The sequence below is a fragment of the Bactrocera oleae genome, chromosome 3 (assembly GCF_042242935.1).
Source record: "Bactrocera oleae isolate idBacOlea1 chromosome 3, idBacOlea1, whole genome shotgun sequence".
Taxonomy (NCBI): domain Eukaryota; kingdom Metazoa; phylum Arthropoda; class Insecta; order Diptera; family Tephritidae; genus Bactrocera; species Bactrocera oleae.
Genome location: NC_091537.1, coordinates 52,539,266 through 52,560,099, shown reverse-complemented (window position 1 = coordinate 52,560,099; position 20,834 = coordinate 52,539,266). Strand labels below are relative to the sequence as shown.

The following is a 20,834-nucleotide window of genomic DNA, read 5'->3' as shown; positions in this document are numbered from 1 at the left end:
CGCCATCGACTGTGATATTAAGACCCATTCTTGATTGTGTTTCTATGGATTTAGTGGGGGCGAGTGTCAGGCTCTTTGCAGAGAAGAAGCGAGAAAAAACGGTAAGATAGCTATTTAAACACATGTCAGCGATTTCATTGCCTGACGTCAATATCGTACAATCATCTGCATATAAGATGATAGTAATTCCCTCTGATGGTTGAGCGAGTTTCGAAATATAGAATTTTTGTAAAAACCTGACCTTCAAAACGAAAATTTCGTAGGGAATTGTTAAAACTATTTGATAGGCTTGAAGAAAAGAAAGTGTGTGCATGTAGCAAAATGTAATTGATCTCTAAGGTTTATTTGTATGTTCTTACATATTTTCCAAATGTGATCTAAAAACCCAATGTTTTGATGGTAAGAAACTTTTGTAGTTGTGCAACAATAGGCATTTTGGTACCCAGAGAATTTCTCAAGTTGCAACACTGAATGAATGTTGAATTCTTACGCAACATTTTTTATTTAATATAAAGTTTTGCAACATTTGTATTAAATGATCGGTTACATCCGAACTTAGCCCTGCCTTATGAGAGTAATATGAGTTCATATTGATAGCATATAAGGTATCTGTTATACCACTTGCACCATTCTTTTGTATCAATTCAATTCGATACCTTTCATATTACTTTTAGACGTAAATTTTTAACAAGGTACTTTAAAATTACACTGACAGACTTTTGCCCAATATAGGTAGAGATTGAATTACAAAAGTATAGATAACCATCTTCGGTTTATGTCATTAAAGTGAAAGTTGTATCAATTGTCCAGCATTTTAAAATATTGAAAGAATTAAGGTAAAGGTTCAGAAGCTGAAGGAATACTTTCTATAATACTTATCTATGTACCGAAAATTTCTTACTCTCGCCGTTTGCAATAATCAAAGGCAGGAAAATATTTGGAGATGATGAAAAAATTGTATCCTCTCTGAACCACTCTGTGCTTCTGATGAAGTTAATCAATACAAAAAGTTTTATATATCACAGTTACGATTCTTTTCCTATATAAAGCCTTTTTTTAATAATAACCCTACGATTACTCTCCTCCCGTCTAACCGACGCGAGGGGCGCAATCCGCATACGTTGCGGAATTAGTCGAGTCAGAAAAGTCAAGATAGTTTTTAAGTGTTGAGATCTAAAACTGCTCAGGTACAGAAACAAAAATTTCAACAGCCAAGATCTAAAGTTACAATATAATAAATTGTTACATTTTCATTTATTAAGAGAAAACAATAAAGTCTTTTTGGGTTTGAAAAGTGAGTCAGATAAGTCAAATGTGCTGGAATTAGAATTAAAATCATGACATATACAGCGGAATGGTTCGTTTAGTTCAAAATTTGGTCTACAGGATTTTAACAGTAAAGGTCTAAATTGCCTCGAAAAGCGAACCGGGATATTAAATTTAATTTCAGACAGGAGAAAAGAACTAGCAGACTAGTATATGGAGGTAGACTTTCCCTAGAGTCCCATCGGAAATGTGGTAAGGCGAAAAGTAAAAATTGTTTTTTAACAGACTCTAACTTGTTAGAATGGATTTGGTAGCTAGGGTTCCATACAGCAGAGCTATATTCCAATATAGGTCTAAACAAAGTTGTATAAAGTGTTTTAGTAATATACGGATCTCTAAGACCAACGTTTACCAAAACTGAGGACAGCTTTTGCTTTCAAGATCATGGTATCAATATGGAAGCGAAATTTAAACTTAGGGTCCATATTAACTCCCAAATCAACATAGTTAAAAACTTGCTCCAGAATATGGTGTTTTATTACATAAGAAGATGGGAGCACACATCTACGGGAAAGCACATCATCTTACATTTATTGAGATTCAATGGCAAATAATTTCTATCACACCATGCAACCAAATTGTTTAAGTCTGTTTGCAACGGACATCTTTCCTCAGTTGAAGTGTATGCTTTAAAAAGCTTTACGTCGTCAGCGTATAATAAAATTTTTCAGAATTCTATTGCTGAAGAGATATCGTTAATAAACAACAAGAACAGAATCGGGCCAAGATGACTACCTTGCGGAACACCTGAAGAAACATTAATTGTATCTGAAGGTGTATCCTCAAATATCACTCGTTGTGTTCTATTATAAAGATAGGAAGATAACCATTGACGGAATCTTGGCTGAAAGCCCAGCAGATCAAGTTTATGTATGAGAATCGAGATATTTACTTTATCGAAAGCTTTGTTAAAGTCTGTGTATATAACATCCGTATGCTTATGTTCCTAAAACCCAATGATACATTGTTTACGAAATCCATGCTGAGATGGGGAAATTAACGGAGAAATCGAAAATGTTATAGGGTCAGTGATGATAGCTTCAAAAAGTTTTGGTATAACTGATAGTTTTGCGATACCTCTATAGTTTTCAATGTTGGATCTAAATCCACTTTTATGCAAAGGAATTATAAATGACTGTTTCCATATTGAAGGTATTTCCGTGTTTAAGAGAGGAATTAAATATACTTGTCAAAGGCAAGTAAATATATTTGGCACTATTTTTTAGGAAGCATGAGGGTATCATGTCTGGGCCATAACTAAAAGATGGTTTTAACTTATTTAAATTAAATAGGACGTCTCCTTCAGAAATAATTGGAGTGTTAATTAAAGTATTCGAACACAGCACTTTCTGATCAGAAAAAGTTTTGGAGGAATTATTACAGTAGTTTGACTTGAAAAATTCTGCAAACATATTGGATATAATATCATTGTCACTTGAAATGATAGATTTGTATTTCATTGCGGACGGAAATTTGGAAATCCTGCGTTTGGAGTTGACGAAAGCATAAAACGATTTTGGATTACTTTCAATGAATTATAAATTATGAATTATAAATTTTAATTAAAAACTCGAAGAGACAGGAAAAAAGTCGTCCGTTTTTTTTTTTTTTTGAAAAATTTGTATACGAGATATATCGGATTCTCCAATAGGGATGATGTGATTTCTAAGTGTCGTTTCGAACATTTTTAATATTTCGTGATCTGTAATGTTTTTCCATTGTATTCAGTAATGTTTACAATTTCATCGTGGAAAGATATACGCAGGAACAACGCTTCCAAATGATTAAATTTTAATATCCAGATAATCGTTCTGCAATTGCAACTTTTCGTGTGATTTTCGAGGCTCACTTTGATCTGAGTGGTGCGGTAAATAAACAAAACGGTCGATTCTGAAAAGAAGAAAATTCACAAATTATTCGTGAACAACCATTACATTCACCTTAATTGACAGTTTGATGTCGTTTTTAGTCTGATGGAATCATCTGTCCGTACTTCTTTCGAAATGAAGCTGGTGATACCGTTACTTTAAATGGAGAGCGATAAACAACTTTTTATGGCCGCAATTGGAAGAAGTTGATCTTAACCACTTCTGGTTCCAACAAGACGAGGCTTCGTGCCGCACGGCATGTGCAACAACTAAATTATTGTGAGAAAAGTTTGGGGATACGATAATTTCAAAAACTTGTGACATTGAATGGCCTCCAAGGAGTTGTGATTTAACACCATTATATTACTTCTTGTGGAATTATTTGAAATCTTTGATCTTTAGCAAAAAACAGATTTTTTCCAAGTTTAAGAAGTTAGTATTGAACGTGCTATTCATGACATACGACTCGATTTAGTGAAAAAAGTACTCAAAAATTGGGTTCATCGAATTCGTTTCTGAAAAAGTGGTCGTGAAGGCCATTCGAATGATGTTATGTTCAGAACTGAATTGTATCGATTGTAATTCCCATTAAATTTAAACATTTAAATTCCCTTAACAATTAGTTGGTTTTATTTCTTTTTGAAAATACCATATCCCTCTTACTGGAAAACCCTTTATAAATCTGCAAGTAACCAATCCTTAGTTTTTCACAAACACATACGCAAAAATGTCACACTTGGTACGGATTGCCCCCAAATATTCTACTACTAATATCACGCTTGGTACGGGTTGCTTCTTAATATTCGACTCCTTAAACGTCTTAATACCTCAAAGCTGCTATAGTGTGTTGCCGTGTTATGTTTCAAAATTTATAACTTTGAGAATGTGTTTTTTACATATTCAAATATTTTTGGATTATTAAAATTCCAAAAGATTTAATTTACATAGTTTTGTCTATATTATTATTATTAATTGTATCAAAATAGTATTAGATGGCTCCAATTTTATCAAAAATATTTATAGAATATTTGTGTCACGGTTTGTAAAATCATTGTATTTCGTACAACCGTATGATGTCAAATGTCATTTCAAGTGACATGTTTCAAGCTTAAGAAGCTTCGGAAATTTTTAGAAAATTTAAGTTTAGTTTTATTGTAACTGACTTATATTATTAATGTAATTAATATTCATGTAGTGTACCTGACTTTATAGGTAAATATATATATTTTTGTGTAGTTGTATTTGTACAAGTAGATTGATTTAGAACTGTAACATATATAACATATTATTGTATATGGGTGAATATAGGCCTCCTGGGGAACCGAACACCCAAATAAGATCGGTAACGCGCCTACATTGCATCCTCAGAAGGGATAAAGAAAAGGAATAAGTATGCTAACTTTTGTTTCGATAATATTCTTGAAAGTTTTCTTTAATGTTTTTCATTGCTATGGTATTTGCAACATAAAAAAGTTATTGCAGTACATTTCTTTTATTTATATCTGTATGGCAAAAAAGGTAGATTTCGATCAGGTGATCTCAGATGTGTAAAATTCTTGAAAACCAGCCGATTCTTTTGTAACTGGTAGGTTTATAAAATGAACTAAACTACACGATTGCGAATTTTGCATTGAAATATAAATGACCTTATTAATAACTAAATTCCGTTCTTCCACTTGGAATGTGTCTTTTAGGGGAATGTGTGCATATGGTAGCAACATTAGTTGTTACTTTTAGTTACACATTTTATACGTTTAGGAACATCTTTTATTGCCAAACGCTCATCATCTCTATCAGGACAACGCCAGGCCACACACGTCTTTGGTGACGCGCCAGAAGCTCCGGGAGCTCGGATGGGAGGTCCTAATGCACCCACCTTATAGTCCGGACCTGGCCTGATGGCCTGATTACCATCTTTTCCTGTCCATGGCGAACGCGCCATGAAATTTACGAACAAACGGCGCATATTTGACTTAAATCGGACAAATGTACACAAAATCATCTTTTGAAAAATCAATAAAAAACCGAACGAAGATGTTGACATTACTTGTATCTGAAGGTGTATCCTCAAATATCACTCGTTGTGTTCTATTATAAAGATAGGAAGATAACCATTGAAGGAATCTTGGCTGAAAGCCCAGCAGATCAAGTTTATGTATGAGAATCGAGATATTTACTTTATCGAAAGCTTTGTTAAAGTCTGTGTATATAACATCCGTATGCTTATGTTCCCTTAAACCCAATGATACATGGTTTACGAAATCCATGCTGAGATGGGGAAATTAACGGAGAAATCGAAAACGTTAAAGGGTCAGTGATGATAGCTTCAAAATGTTTTGGTATAACTGATAGTTTTGCGATACCTCTATAGTTTTCAATGTTGGATCTAAATCCACTTTTATGCAAAGGAATTATAAATGACTGTTTCCATATTGAAGGAAATATACCGTGTTTAAGAGAGGAATTAAATATACTTGTCAAAGGCAAGTAAATATATTTGGCACTATTTTTTAGGAAGCATGAGGGTATCATGTCTGGGCCATAACTAAAAGATGGTTTTAACTTATTTAAATTAAATAGGACGTCTCCTTCAGAAATAATTGGAGTGTTAATTAAAGTATTCGAACACAGCACTTTCTGATCAGAAAAAGTTTTGGAGGAATTATAACAGTAGTTTGACTTGAAAAATTCTGCAAACATATTGGATATAATATCATTGTCACTTGAAATGATAGATTTGTATTTCATTGCGGACGGAAATTTGGAAATCCTGCGTTTGGAGTTGACGAAATCATAAAACGATTTTGGATTACTTTCAATGAATTATAAATTATGAATTATAAATTTTAATTAAAAACTCGGAGAGACAGGAAAAAATTCGTCCGTTTTTTTTTTTTTTTTGAAAAATTTGTATACGAGATATATCGGATTCTCCAATAGGGATGATGTGATTTCTAAGTGTCGTTTCGAACATTTTTAATATTTCGTGATCTGTAATGTTTTTCCCTTGTATTCAGTAATGTTTACAATTTCAGCGTGGAAAGATATACGCAGGAACAACGCTTCCAAATGATTAAATTTTAATATCCAAATAATCGTTCTGCAATTGCAACTTTTCGTGTGATTTTCGAGGCTCACTTTGATCTGAGTGGTGCGGTAAATAAACAAAACGGTCGATTCTGTTGCGAAGAAAATTCACAAATTATTCGTGAACAACCATTACATTACCCTTAATTGACAGTTTGATGTCGTTTTTAGTCTGATGGAATCATCTGTCCGTACTTCTTTCGAAATGAAGCTGGTGATACCGTTACTTTAAATGGAGAGCGATAAACAACTTTTTATTGGCGCAATTGGAAGAAGTTGATCTTAACCACTTCTGGTTCCAACAAGACGAGGCTTCGTGCCGCACGGCATGTGCAACAACTAAATTATTGTGAGAAAAGTTTGGGGATACGATAATTTCAAAAACTTGTGACATTGAATGGCCTCCAAGGAGTTGTGATTTAACACCATTATATTACTTCTTGTGGAATTATTTGAAATCTTTGATCTTTAGCAAAAAACAGATTTTTTCCAAGTTTAAGAAGTTAGTATTGAACGTGCTATTCATGACATACGACTCGATTTAGTGAAAAAAGTACTCAAAAATTGGGTTCATCGAATTCGTTTCTGAAAAAGTGGTCGTGAAGGCCATTCGAATGATGTTATGTTCAGAACTGAATTGTATCGATTGTAATTCCCATTAAATTTAAACATTTAAATTCCCTTAACAATTAGTTGGTTTTATTTCTTTTTGAAAATACCATATCCCTCTTACTGGAAAACCCTTTATAAATCTGCAAGTAACCAATCCTTAGTTTTTCACAAACACATACGCAAATATGTCACACTTGGTACGGATTGCCCCCAAATATTCTACTACTAATATCACGCTTGGTACGGGTTGCTTCTTAATATTCGACTCCTTAAACGTCTTAATACCTCAAAGCTGCTATAGTGTGTTGCCGTGTTATGTTTCAAAATTTATAACTTTGAGAATGTGTTTATTACATATTCAAATATTTTTGGATTATTAAAATTCCAAAAGATTTAATTTACATAGTTTTGTCTATATTATTATTATTAATTGTATCAAAATAGTATTAGATGGCTCCAATTTTATCAAAAATATTTATAGAATATTTGTGTCACGGTTTGTAAAATCATTGTATTTCGTACAACCGTATGATGTCAAATGTCATTTCAAGTGACATTTTTCAAGCTTAAGAAGCTTCGGAAATTTTTAGAAAATTTAAGTTTAGTTTTATTGTAACTGACTTATATTATTAATGTAATTAATATTCATGTAGTGTACCTGACTTTATAGGTAAATATATATATTTTTGTGTAGTTGTATTTGTACAAGTAGATTGATTTAGAACTGTAACATATATAACATATTATTGTATATGGGTGAATATAGGCCTCCTGGGGAACCGAACACCCAAATAAGATCGGTAACGCGCCTACATTGCATCCTCAGAAGGGATAAAGAAAAGGAATAAGTATGCTAACTTTTGTTTCGATAATATTTTTGAAAGTTTTCTTTAATGTTTTTCATTGCTATGGTATTTGCAACATAAAAAAGTTTTTGCAGTACATTTCTTTTATTTATATCTGTATGTCAAAAAAGGTAGATTTCGATCAGGTGATCTCAGATGTGTAAAATTCTTGAAAACCAGCCGATTCTTTTGTAACTGGTAGGTTTATAAAATGAACTAAACTACACGATTGCGAATTTTGCATTGAAATATAAATGACCTTATTAATAACTAAATTCCGTTCTTCCACTTGCTTTTAGGGGAATGTGTGCATATGGTAGCAACATTAGTTGTTACTTTTAGTTACACATTTTATACGTTTAGGAACATCTTTTATTGCCAAACGCTCATCATCTCTATCAGGACAACGCCAGGCCCACACGTCTTTGGTGACGCGCCAGAAGCTCCGGGAGCTCGGATGGGAGGTCCTAATGCACCCACCTTATAGTCCGGACCTGGCCTGATGGCCTGATTACCATCTTTTCCTGTCCATGGCGAACGCGCTTAATGGTGAGAAGTTGGCCACAAGAGAGGTCTGTGAAAATTGGCATCTCGTTGGCAAAAAATCTACGAACAAACGGCGCATATTTGACTTAAATCGGACAAATGTACACAAAGTCATCTTTTGAAAAATCAATAAAAACCCGAACGAAGATGTTGACGAAACTTGACGTTCCTGTGAGCTAAAACCCTATACATCAGCGATAGTCAGATGAAGCGCCCTTAATGTTGGCAATGCAATGCTATTGTTAGAAGAAAACTGTGGCATCTAAGGGTCATGCAGACGGCAAAGTCACATTTATTCAATCAATCCTTCAGCCTGCTAGATTAATGAAATAATGTGAACGAATCAAAGGTCACATTAGATCTATGGTCGTGGTGCATATCCTCTTCCTCTTTATCTATTTATCTACTAGATCTAGTACCCTATATTGGTCACCGAAACTCCTGACATGTTCTGAAACAACCACCCGATCGGCTACATTTACCGGTGAATTCTGCCGACTTAATAACATTAGCAGTTGTTGCACTAGTATTTCACTAATACGTTTTAAACCACAAGTATTTCTAATTTGTGCCTTTTGGCGTTTCCTTGCCATAAAATCAGAGAATAGGTAAATTATTTGATATCAAAAATTATATCGTATAGTGTACTATCTTATATATGGTTATGGAAGGTTATTTCCTTATATTTAAAATTAAAAATTAAATCGTTAACCAGTGATTTGTGAAACTGTCAGTTTGCTTTGCTATAATAGTTTGTAATAAGCAATTGGTCTTACATTACTACGACCTGACTTTTCCTTCCGACGATCCAGGTCTCATTCTTTAGTGGCTTTGTTGCAAACCCTGAGTTTACTTTTTGATAATATACCATACTCGCTAACTTATATATATATAAATTTGAAATATTTTGTATTTAATTTAGCAATGTTTTCATGTTCCTATAAACATGTATATCTAATATCTATACATATACTATATGTGCTAAGAAAGTACTGTAAATATTTATATGTATGTTTTTTTTTTGTTTCTCTTATTTTTTATTTTCTCGCTTAAAAGGAGACGGTGTAAAAATTGGACATTGGACATGGCACCTCCCACCTTTTAGTGAAATCCTACATTATAGGAATTAATCGACCAATTTCACCTCAATTCCGAATATACCGAATATGTGCACCTCTGAGATATATTTAGTGAAGTTCAGAGAGAATCTTTTCCAGATAATAGTGTGTACTTGTGGCAAAAACTGAATAAAATCGGATCAATACTTCATATAGGAATTCCTCATTTACCCAATATAAAAGTTTTCGAACCTCCGCTGGACTTTTAAACGTATATAGCGGTCTATAGTATGTGAGATATTTTACAGAAATTAAGATAGCATCTTTATCTAAAAACCGTGTGTCTTTATCCCTAAAATGGGTAAAATCGGGTAAATTATTCCCTTCCGGTTGATTTATCATATACATATATCGGTAAATCTGTGAGTCATCTTAATGAAACTCAGAGATCATTTATTTTTGGTAATAATATGTCGTGAAGCCAAAAATTTATATTACAATACTCCCCCTAGCCACCATTAGATATATGAGTATTATTGGTATTTCAAACTTCCGGTTTCGGGTTATTTAGTTAGCTTTTTCCTCATATGTATATTCCAAATATGATTCTAATCCATACGGTTTCTTCGAATAGCGCAATTTGAATTCTTACTTGTTTTATTTTTTATTTGCTATTTTGCGTTTGTTCTCTTAATTATGTAAAAAAGCAGATAGGCTTTATTAAATATAAAGAAAATTGTCGGAAAGTAAATATTTGACACTTTTTATTCCTTTTTCTATCTATGCGAAAAGGGCCCAAGTGATTGGTGACCTCGCAGTTAGGTTGAGGTTTCGTTATACAAGTATATTAAAAATATTTAGTTTTTAGCAGAAAGAAGTCAGTAAAAGTTGTGCAATTTCTGTTTTTAATATTCTTAACCGGGGAATTTTGAAAAGGGAACCAGAAACAGAATAATATGCTATGTGAATATTTTAAATTCTCGTTTTTTAGTTAATTCATAGAATTCAAATTAAACTTTTCCCTTTTCAGCAATATGGTCAAAAACTAAAAAGGGATCAATGTGTGTTTAAATCATGGCATATAACCGAGGCTGCTTGTTAGTGTATAATGATTGAGCTACATGCAAAATTAAATACTATTTGGTATATAGTTTTAATTATTTCATCTATATCAACTGGTATAAAATCAGGTAAGTTTCACAATTGTAAACTCAAGAAACTTTTATATAGAATTGCTCACATCTATTTCATAAAACTTCAATTTTACCAACTTGACGCAAAAAGAAAATTAGCTGTAAATGTTAACACTAAACATAACTTTATCGGTCAAATGACCCATTTTTGAACATTAAATATGCACGTATTATCTTATTGCTTTTGCACATTTGAGTTTATAACTTTTTCTAACTAATAATCTATTTTGATTTTTCTAATGATTTGTTTATTTTAAGTAATACTTCTCGTATATTATTATTTAGTGCAAGTGAAATTTTAACCGGGACAATATTTTTATACACAAGTGACATGTTGTAAAAAAGAGTATAATAGTTTTTTCATCTACTAATTCTATATAACACCTAAAACGGGTTGAGGCTGTTATAGACTAAAACATACCTCACAATACAGTAGGATTTCATTGGACCTCGTATCAAAATTGGACAACGGAAGTGGCAACGAGGGATCTACCTGACTTATTTGAACCAAATTTGGTGCATAACATTACTCCGACAATCTTATGTTACATATTGGAAATGGGCAAAATCTCCTGTCAGTGGAAATGAGAGAGCAACTCACCTATCCAACTTATTTGGATCGGGTAGGTTTTGATGTTTCGCAATTGAAACGACTGGAACAGTTGCTGCCGCCGTACTCGATTACTAATAAAAAATATAAAACAATGAAAACGAAAGAAAACACGAAATTTAAAAGTATTTGATAAACTTTTTAAATGTTTTGCGATGTGATGCATCATAGTATAAATTTTCAATTAAAAGACTAAAAACATTCATTAATTAAGAGCTAAGAAGCTTCAATCACTTTATTAAGCATTGAAAGTTCAAAAGTCAGTTTATTTAATACCACCATAGAATCATAAAAAAGATTTAAATAGTTTCTTCATTTATGAAACGTCCAATATGTAATAATTTTTAATCGAAATTATTATTTTGTCCGAGATGACTTCATTGGAATATGTTATAAAAATGCTAATTTTTTAGGCGCTTTCACACTGGAATAAATTATTCCTTTATCCCTGACGCCCATAATGAGAAAGTGCAGGTTCGACAGCGAACATTTAAAAACTTTGTGAAAGATTATTGAGTCTTAGACGTACAAAGTAGTACTTTCGAAATTGAGTCATGAGTTTCTAAAACACTTTTCACCATAAAATAGGCACTATGGTTTGAGTGGCTCTCACCACACCTAATGAAAGTGTATAAAATAGTTATATTTTATAACTTTTATATTATTTTAAAATTATTCCCTAACAATATAATTCAATACCACGTGTGCGCAACCAAAGTTAGGATGAAAGGGCGATTTAACACCAATCCAAGGCTGAACGGATGATTTTAACTACACCTAATGGTATTGTATAAAATAGTTAATTTCAATAAATTTTATATTATTTTAATAATTTATCTTAATACGTATTTAAGACCACGTGTTACGAGCCAAGAATGAAATAAATGATGATTTTGGACCTGGATCTGGATTTAAAATTGAACTTCATATCTAATATTACCAGACTATATCATTATGTAGCTACAATATATTAAGTGAAATTTTGTACGATATATGCCCTGGCATGCCGCATGCGATTACCTACAAGTGCCTTTTCGCGACGATGGCAAAAACTAACAAATAAGGAAAAGCTAAGTTCGGGCCTAACCAAAAATTTTATACTCTTGCAATTTGAAAGGATCAAAGCTGGATAAATACCTTCAGGTGTTGGGAAAACTTAATATATAATATTGCGAAAGAATTCAACATTCGATGTTACACGAAATCGTTAATAGATTACAATGAAATTTGTATCTTATTAACTTATTAAGTCAACTAGATTTTTGAAAATTTTGATATGAGTAATATGGGGGCTAAGGCAAGTTCTCACCCAATTTAATCTATTTTTACTACAAAAATAAATTATCAAAAGAGAAACATGATTTTTCAATACCAATAAGATAATTCAGATATTGACCGACATATGCGTAAAAATTCAGCCGGAAACTCGAAAATGTGTCAATTAGGTATATGGAGACTAAGGACACCGATTCACCATTTTCGACATACAGGTATACTATAATCAAGAAAGGATTCTCTCAGAATTTCTATAATATAACATAGAGATTGACCGATATGTTTGCTAAAAAGTTCGCAGTAGGAACTGGTGTTTGTTTGCTTCTGACGCTTTTATTTATAGATTTATCGCACCTTTAGTACTTTTTAACAAAACCGTTATATGGGGAGAGAGCGGGGTTATCATCCCATTGCACATATTTTACATTTGCCCTTACGAATTTAATTATTACAGCTTTAGAGGTTAAGGAGATATGTACATTAAACCTATGAGAAGGCGGGGCCACGCCCACTTTTTATAAAAAATTTAACTGCAGCTGCCCCTCCCTAATGAAATTCCTTTCACCAAATATCAGCCTTATATTTTATTGTGTAGCTTAGTTATGGCAATTTATCGGTTTTCGATTAATGGCGTTTTGTGGGCTTGGCAATTGTCCGATTAAGCCCATCTACAATACCAACAGTCTTATCTTAATTTTTGCTATAATTACAGCTTGCACAGACGCACGGATGTACGGGCAGACAGTCACCAGGATTTCAACTCGTCTCTTCATCCTGATAATTTATGCATATAATAACCCCATATCTAACTCGATTAGTTTTAGTTGATACAAACAACTGTTAGGTGAACAAAACTATTATACTCTGTAGCAACATGTTAAAAGAGTATTAAAACTATAAATTGTACAACTTTCTCATGTTCTTTGGAGAAAGAAAAAGTGACAACCCTGAGTGACTCACGTCGATTTAAAAAAATTGTCTATTCTAAAAAAATTTTGCGTGGCTCGATATGTGTGCAAATTATCGCTGCGTCCCACCAAAGGATTAGGTAACACGTCGGATTGTCTACTGAACTTAAACATTTTATTTCAATTCCCATTTTATACAACTTTCTTAATATAATGCTTATTCTAGATTACATATTTACTTATTTCTACGCACAACGCACTGCAGATTTACGCTACTCAGCTCTGGCTCATGCGGCCTCATTTTGTTGCGGCACCACTTCTGTTTAGGATTAGTGTCGGCAAAAAGTGAAGTCGCGGATGTGTGTTACTTTAACATGATCGAACTTTCTCAGCGAATTGAGCTTGCGCAATGCTGAATTTGTGCTGACTGTTATTATGTCGAACAATGCTCTTATTACTTAAAGTCGCTGATGTTTGTTATTTAAACAAAACTGCTTACTTATAATTGAACTTATCCATCAGCGAAATGTAATTTATTTTTGCAACAATTCTACATAGCCAGACTATTGCGATCACTGGTTGAATGAACGGACTCTATTGCACCGTTAACTTCTTTCCTTTGAGGTGGTGATATATATATCGATCCCTATGCCTTCTAAATAGTGCTTAAGCTGCGTTCATTGTCCATAACCAGCATTTTTGGAACAGAGAAGTAGTGGAAAATTTTCATTAATATATCTCTAATATGCAGTACTGATTTATTTTAATTCTAAAAGATTTTACAAATTTGTCTGCCATTTCGAGTATGTCGATATGTAATATTTCTGTGAGATTTAATGGTATAGGAGTGGCCTGTATCTCGGGTTTCTGTGAATGTCGGTCATATTTATTGATGCCAAAGATTTCACACGCTTTTGTGTAGTTTTTTATAAGCTTTGCCAATTGAGGAAAATATTATTTATCTAAGATCTGGTCTTTGTTTTTTGTTTTCCATACTATTTCTTAAGTTCTTCGCCCAAAATATCTGTCACAAGTCTCTGAACGATTCAGATACGAAACTTCGAAAAATGGTCTTGGTATACTTCTTGCAGTAACGGAAGGTATTTTTCAGGAATTTTGATTCCATTTACGGTAGTATGTTCGGATTAAGAAGTTTTTTAGTAATTCTATTAAGGTTTCAGTAGCAAAGTTGGCTTGTTTCTTCTTTCCCTTCGATTGATTTGATTCTTAAATACATTTAGCGATGCTTCGCAATGAGAAATAAGCTTATATAGGATGATCCATTTCGAGGTTCCCTACTTTTTTGAGGAAAAAAACACAGAAAATTTAAATTTAATGGGAAATGTTTATTACCATTCAAAAGAACATTCTTTGGCATTTATTTTTTGAAGATTATCTCTTTCAAATCTTGGCCGCGGCTACGTCTCAGATGGTCCATCTGCTGAGTTAAATTTTCGATGACTCGTTCGAGCATTTTGACTGGTAACTGGAGAATGACAAGCGTGATATTTTGCTCCAAGGCCTGAATTGAAGCGAGATTGTCCGCATATACTTTAGACTTTACATATTCCCACAGAAAAAAGTCTAACGGTGTGATATCACACGATCTTGGTAGCCAATCGACCCGCCAAAACGTGAAACTATCTGCTTACCGAAAGTTTCTCTCAATACATGCATTGACTAATGCGATGTGTGGCTTTTTGAAACCAAATGTCGCCAAGACCACGAGCTTCAATTTCAGGCATCAAAAAGTCGGTTATCATGGTGCAATAACGGCCGCCGTTCACGGTTACATTCTCACCGGAATCATTTTTAAAGAAATGTGGACCGATGATTCCACCAGCGAACAATCACACCAAACCGTTGTTATTTTCTGGATTAAATGGCAGATCTTCAAACTCTTCAAGTTGCTCTTCATCCCAAATGCGTCAATTTTGCTTATTCACATACCCATTAAGCCAGAAATAGGCCTCATCGCTGAACAAAATTTGGCTCGAAAACGTCGGATCTTCTTGGAACTTTTAAAGAGCCCATAGAGCGAAGCGATGTTGCTTGTGTATGCTTTCAATTTAAGAGCTCGATGTAAAATGCGCCAAGTCATTTCATACGTCAGTCTGAGTTGCTGCTAACGGCACCGAATCGACTCTCCACGGTCTTCGTGTACACTCTCAGCTAGGCCGCTATAATTTCTTCATTGCGTGCTGGACGTTATCTATGAATATTATCCAATGGTGATGGTGTTGCATACAGTACGCTCAGTAGTTCGATTATGTTGACCATAAGTTGAGCGCGCGCGAAACACATTCTTTACCGAACATGAATTTTCGTAATAAAGTTGAGCAATTTGTACATGTTGTTTAGGCGTCAGTCTGTCCATAAGAAAATGCCAAACAATACTGAACAAAATGGCGTAAACCAAAAAACAACAATTATTCGTTTGTTGTTAATGGTTATACTTTATTTTACATTCTTCCGTTTTGTTATTACAATTATTCGCTTATATTCTACAATAATGCTTACTTAGGTAAATATGCGATTTGGTAATGTAAATGAATTTAAAAGTTGAGAATACAATTAGGCAATACGGGTTGCTGACACTTTGTGTTTACGTTGCTGAAAATGCATTTTTAGTCATTCTGACGATCTCTGATTGGAGACTCCCCTGAGTTTCCATAAGTATATTAATGACTGAAACTTTACGATTTTTAAAAATGTAGAAGTAAATTATTACGGCAAAAATTATTGCAACGATAATGATAGTAGTAGCGAATGTTGTCCAAATTATTGCCTTATGTGTATTTCTGTGATATTCCAATTATTTTATTTTGTTTATATTATATTTTCTATATGTTGCACCATTGATTCTTTGAATATCGGTTTGGTTTTTACGTTATTATCTTTGAAACTAGTAGTATTATAAAATGTTCTTCCAATTGAATTCTCGTATTTTCAAAAAATATTTTCATTATTTTTACATTGCAATTGTTAAATATTATTAAATTGTGGTCTGATATATGCAGAGTTCTTTGATCCCATGTACTATTAATGAATGTTTTTTCATCATTTTTTGATTACAATAATCCGTTTTTTATTGCAATTAACTCTGCTTTATTATTTCTTATGCTTTCACAATTGTTTCTTAGCATATAAAGATTTGATTCTTTTAATTTCTTTACATTTATATTTTCTTGAAATGAATAGTATGTATTATCTATTTTTACAACTTCTTCTGTACTGAATACTAACTCTTGTGATTTCGTTTGGTATTTGAATAACAGAAATTATTTTCTATTTTTATACTGTGCTGTGTGTAGCTTTATATTTTGTAATTTAAACATGTCTATATCATATCTTATTTCATCTTTTGTTAAAATATTTTGATTCATTATATTGAGCCTAGAAGCGGCAATATTATTTTGCAATTGATCAGTTTTATCTTTTAATATTTTTACTTTTAACAATAAATCGGAATATATGATATGCTTCTCCAAGCGGCTATTTTCTACGCCTAGTCCGTTTACCTTCTGCTCAACGCAAAACTAGACTTTATCCATAACTCGACAAGGACATGACATATGGCCATACTTTTTTTGCTTAGGTTGGCAGGACTGTTATATGTTTACATATCAAATTTGAGCGCAATCTGTCACATAGTTTTTAACTTCCCGCTAAGAAAATTGAAAATTTTCTAAAAATCGGGAAGATATTGGTTTCACCCCATTTTGCAAAAATCGAGTTCTCAACAGATCTCGACGTTTTTAGGGTCGAGGAAGCTTCCCCGAACATTTCTACGATGATGTCCGTATGTCTGTATGTATGTGTGGATGTATGTGTGTGTGTGTGGATGTATGTGACCCTCTTATAACTTTTAAACGGCTCAACCGATTTGAATAAACTAAACGGCATTCCAAAGGGTTTCATTGCACTTGAATTTCGTGTGAGTTTGGACCCAATCGGACCAGTAGATTTTGAGAAATCTCAAAAATAAATCGTTTGCCGCAAACCGGGTCAAAATCGGTCGAATAGTATTATTAATCAATCGAATTTCTTCCAAACGACTTGACCGATCAACACCAAAAACTAATCAGTTCTAAACCTTGAAGAAACACATCGTTTGCCGCAAACCGGGTCGAAATCGGTTGATTTACTAGCTAGATATCGAAAACGAAAAATTTCGAAGAGCTCAAAAGCAGTGAAAAAAGCGAAATTTGAACGTTAGCGTATGAAATTAGAGGGAAGTTGCAGGGATGGCCCTTGAGGCCAACCGTTTTCCACATTTTTTTTAAGGCTCTATAAACAAGTCAACCTCGAGTGTGTTTTTCGAATTTTACTATGGAAATTAACGTTGAGCAAAAAGTGTTTGTTTGAAATTTTGTTATTCCAATGGAATAAGTGCGACAGACGAAATGAAAATGTTGCAGAAGGCATATGGGGAGTCTTGCCTATCACGTGCACGTATTTTTGATTGGTATAAGTCGTTCAAGGACGGCCGTACATCGCTGGAGAACTTGCCCCATGATCGTCGTCCAGCAACGTCAATAAACGAAGAAAACGTCGAAAAAGTAAAGAAAATTGTGTTGAAAAATCGTCGTGTGACTGAAAGAGAGATAGCTAGTGAGCTCAACATATCAAATGGATCCGCTCATAGCATTATTCACGATGTTTTGGGCATGGGACGTGTGTCTGCTCGACTTGTTCCAAAATCCAGCTCATACGTCTAGTCTTGTACGCGATTATTTGACCAAAAACAACGTAAATATTGTTCCGCAAGCACCGTATTCACCCGACATGGCACCGTGTGACTTTTTTCTTTTCCCAAAACTCAAATTGCCGCTTCGTGGAAAGCATTTTCAGTCGATTGAAGTCATAAAAGAGAATTCGAAGAAGGAACTGAAAGCCATACCTAAAGCGGCCTACCAGAAGTGTTAGGAAGATTGGAAAAAAAGGTGGCATATGTGTATCGCCTCTAATGGTGACTATTTTAAAGGGGATAAAATAAATATTGAAGAATAATTAACCGTTTTTGTTGTTTGAGCCAGTCTCGTTTATATTTGAGCAGAAGGTATACTAGCTTCAATTTTTTTTTCTATCGTCTTTTATTGTCTTTTTAATGTCTCTATGGTTGTTTTCGTCTATTACTGTAAGATGTTCCTCTATTTCCATTCTGTCCTGGTCGTCCATTGTGCCATATAACCATTTCATTCCTGTTCCTACTATAATATTATATTACTAATAATATATTGACAAGTAATCTTTTGTTTCTATGTGTTACGAGTGTTTGAATTTTGCAAATAAGTGTGTTCATTTTATTATGAAGATAGTCGTAGTTTTCATTGTGTGTCAAAATTTCAATGTTTGATTCTAAAGTGTTTATGATATTTTTTATTTCGGATAGGTCTATGATGTGTAATATTGTGTTGTAATTATGAATTAAATTTATGTTTTCCAAAAAGATTTCTGTGTGGCCTTCATTGTTTTCAATTTTCTCTACGATGAGTGTAGCCTTAATTATCTGTGGTGGTGTTATTAGTGTGAAAAGCATTCATGTCCAGAGTACCTGAAAATTTAGTTGGTCTTTTTATATAATATTTGCTGGGTGTATATTATCTAAGTGTAATTTCCTATATTTGGGTTCATTTTTTTGCCTAAGTGCTTTGTAGTTCATAACATATCCTTCTTCATCTGTTCGATTGTACTCTTATTTTTTTTTTTTTTCTATTATCAATTATACATTTTTTTGTGTCTTCTATAAGGTTTTGAATTTTCTTTGCTTACTTTTTCATCTATAACCTCGGTTGGTTTGCATTTTATAGTTGAGTGAAAGGAATTGTTGTACCATTCTAAGCTTAAGTACATTTCCTCTTGATTTGTGAAATCTTTCAATGTCGGCGTTCCCTGTATGACTATTTGGTTTTGTATAGTGTACCTCAATTGATTGTTCGTTTAAAAAATCTTTAAGTTACAGTATACACTTTAAATAGCCGCCAAAAATTTTTAAATGAAAAAAATTATTATCAGAGAACGTTGGGGGGAAGATTTGATCATAATTTATCTAATGGATTCGTTGTCCATTATAAACTTTCTTAGCTTTCCTTTTAGTGAAAAATATAGCCGTAGTTTTTCTATTATGGTAATATGATTTCGATCATCCAGTTACAGCGTATTTAGAAAATTTGTCAATGAACGTTAGGAAACTGTGTTTTTTGTTAATATAAACGTCTACGTGAACTATCTGATAGCATTCACTTGGCGTCTCTGTATACTTAAATTTTGGTTTAATCGGCCTTCTGTCATATTTTGCCCTACTATCAGTTTCTTCAGATCCTTATAGTATATTGCTCTCATCTATATCTTCTTGATTAAAGAAAATTTTGCGTTTTAAATTTATGATTTTTATATCTTGACTTTTGTGTTGCGTAAGTACAATATTATTTGTGTTTGCAAACGATTTACTACTGTGTCTAGGATGGGGAAATGGTGGTTTTGCTCCTCGGCTTGCGAATGTATAGTGGCATTGGTACTAATGTTGTCCTCTTCTATTGAGGGACCCTGAATGGTATTGTTATGAGTTGTGTTATCAGATATTGCATTAATTTCGCCAGTGTTTACGTCTATTCTGCTCAAAAAGTCTGTTACTTTATTTTGTTTTCCTTTGACATAACTTATATTAATGTATTTGGACTTAAGCCAATCCAGCGGTTGATGATCTGTATCCAATTCGAATTTTCTGCCATAAACGAAAGGCCTAAAGTAATTTACTGCTCAAACTATTGCTAGGAGTTCTTTTTCTATGGTGGCATATCTTTTTTCATGTTCATTCAGTTCACTAGCGAAATTGACTGGGTGATTATCTTGGAGTAAGACAGCTCCGATAGCATGATTACTTGCCTCGGTGGATATTTTAAACTTTTAATGAAAATCTGGATATTTTAATATTGGTTCGTTTACTAAAAGGGTTTTTAATTTTTCAAATGAGTCGACATATTGTGGGTCTTTCAAATTTATTTTGATGTCTTTCTTTAGATATCTAGTCAAGACGTAGGCAATTTTTGCATAGTCCTTTACGAATTTCCTAAAATATTCCGTGATACCTAGAATAGAGTTTATTTGCCTTTGTGCTTTTGGCAATTAGAGTTTTTGAATAGCCTGTGTTTTTGTTGTGTCTGGTTTAACTCCCTCTGTAGTCAATAGGTGCCCTAAAAATTCTGTTGTTTTAGCGAAGAATTTACATTTATCTATTTGTAATTTTAAATTATATTTTCTCAACCTTTCGAAAACTTTATTTATGCTTGTTACATGCTCTTCTATAGAAGTGCTAAATACCTACAATATTAGGATATCGTCTAGGTATACGACGCATATCATGCCAATTAAATCTCTTAATATTAAATTCATTAATCGTTGAAAGGTTCGCGGGGCATTCTTTAATCCGAAAGGCATCCTTTTGAACTCCTAATGCCCAAATGGTGTGGAAAATGCCGTTTTCTTTCGGTAATTTTCGTTTAT

General features: G+C 33.2%; 1 protein-coding gene across 2 annotated transcripts in view; it reads left to right on the top strand.

Moving 5' to 3' along the window:
- Positions 1 to 20,834, top strand: part of dpr19 (defective proboscis extension response 19) — a 334,249-nt gene that overhangs the window by 28,825 nt on the left and 284,590 nt on the right. Inside the window, exon 2 of one of the 2 annotated variants that reach the window (XM_070106627.1) lies at positions 10,373 to 10,532. In XM_070106627.1, the coding sequence (XP_069962728.1) occupies positions 10,451 to 10,532 (82 nt within the window). In that variant the 5' untranslated portion in view covers positions 10,373 to 10,450. Of the gene's footprint in view, positions 1 to 10,372; positions 10,533 to 20,834 lie in introns of those variants that run through there. The other variant, XM_070106628.1, reaches the window with a different exon arrangement.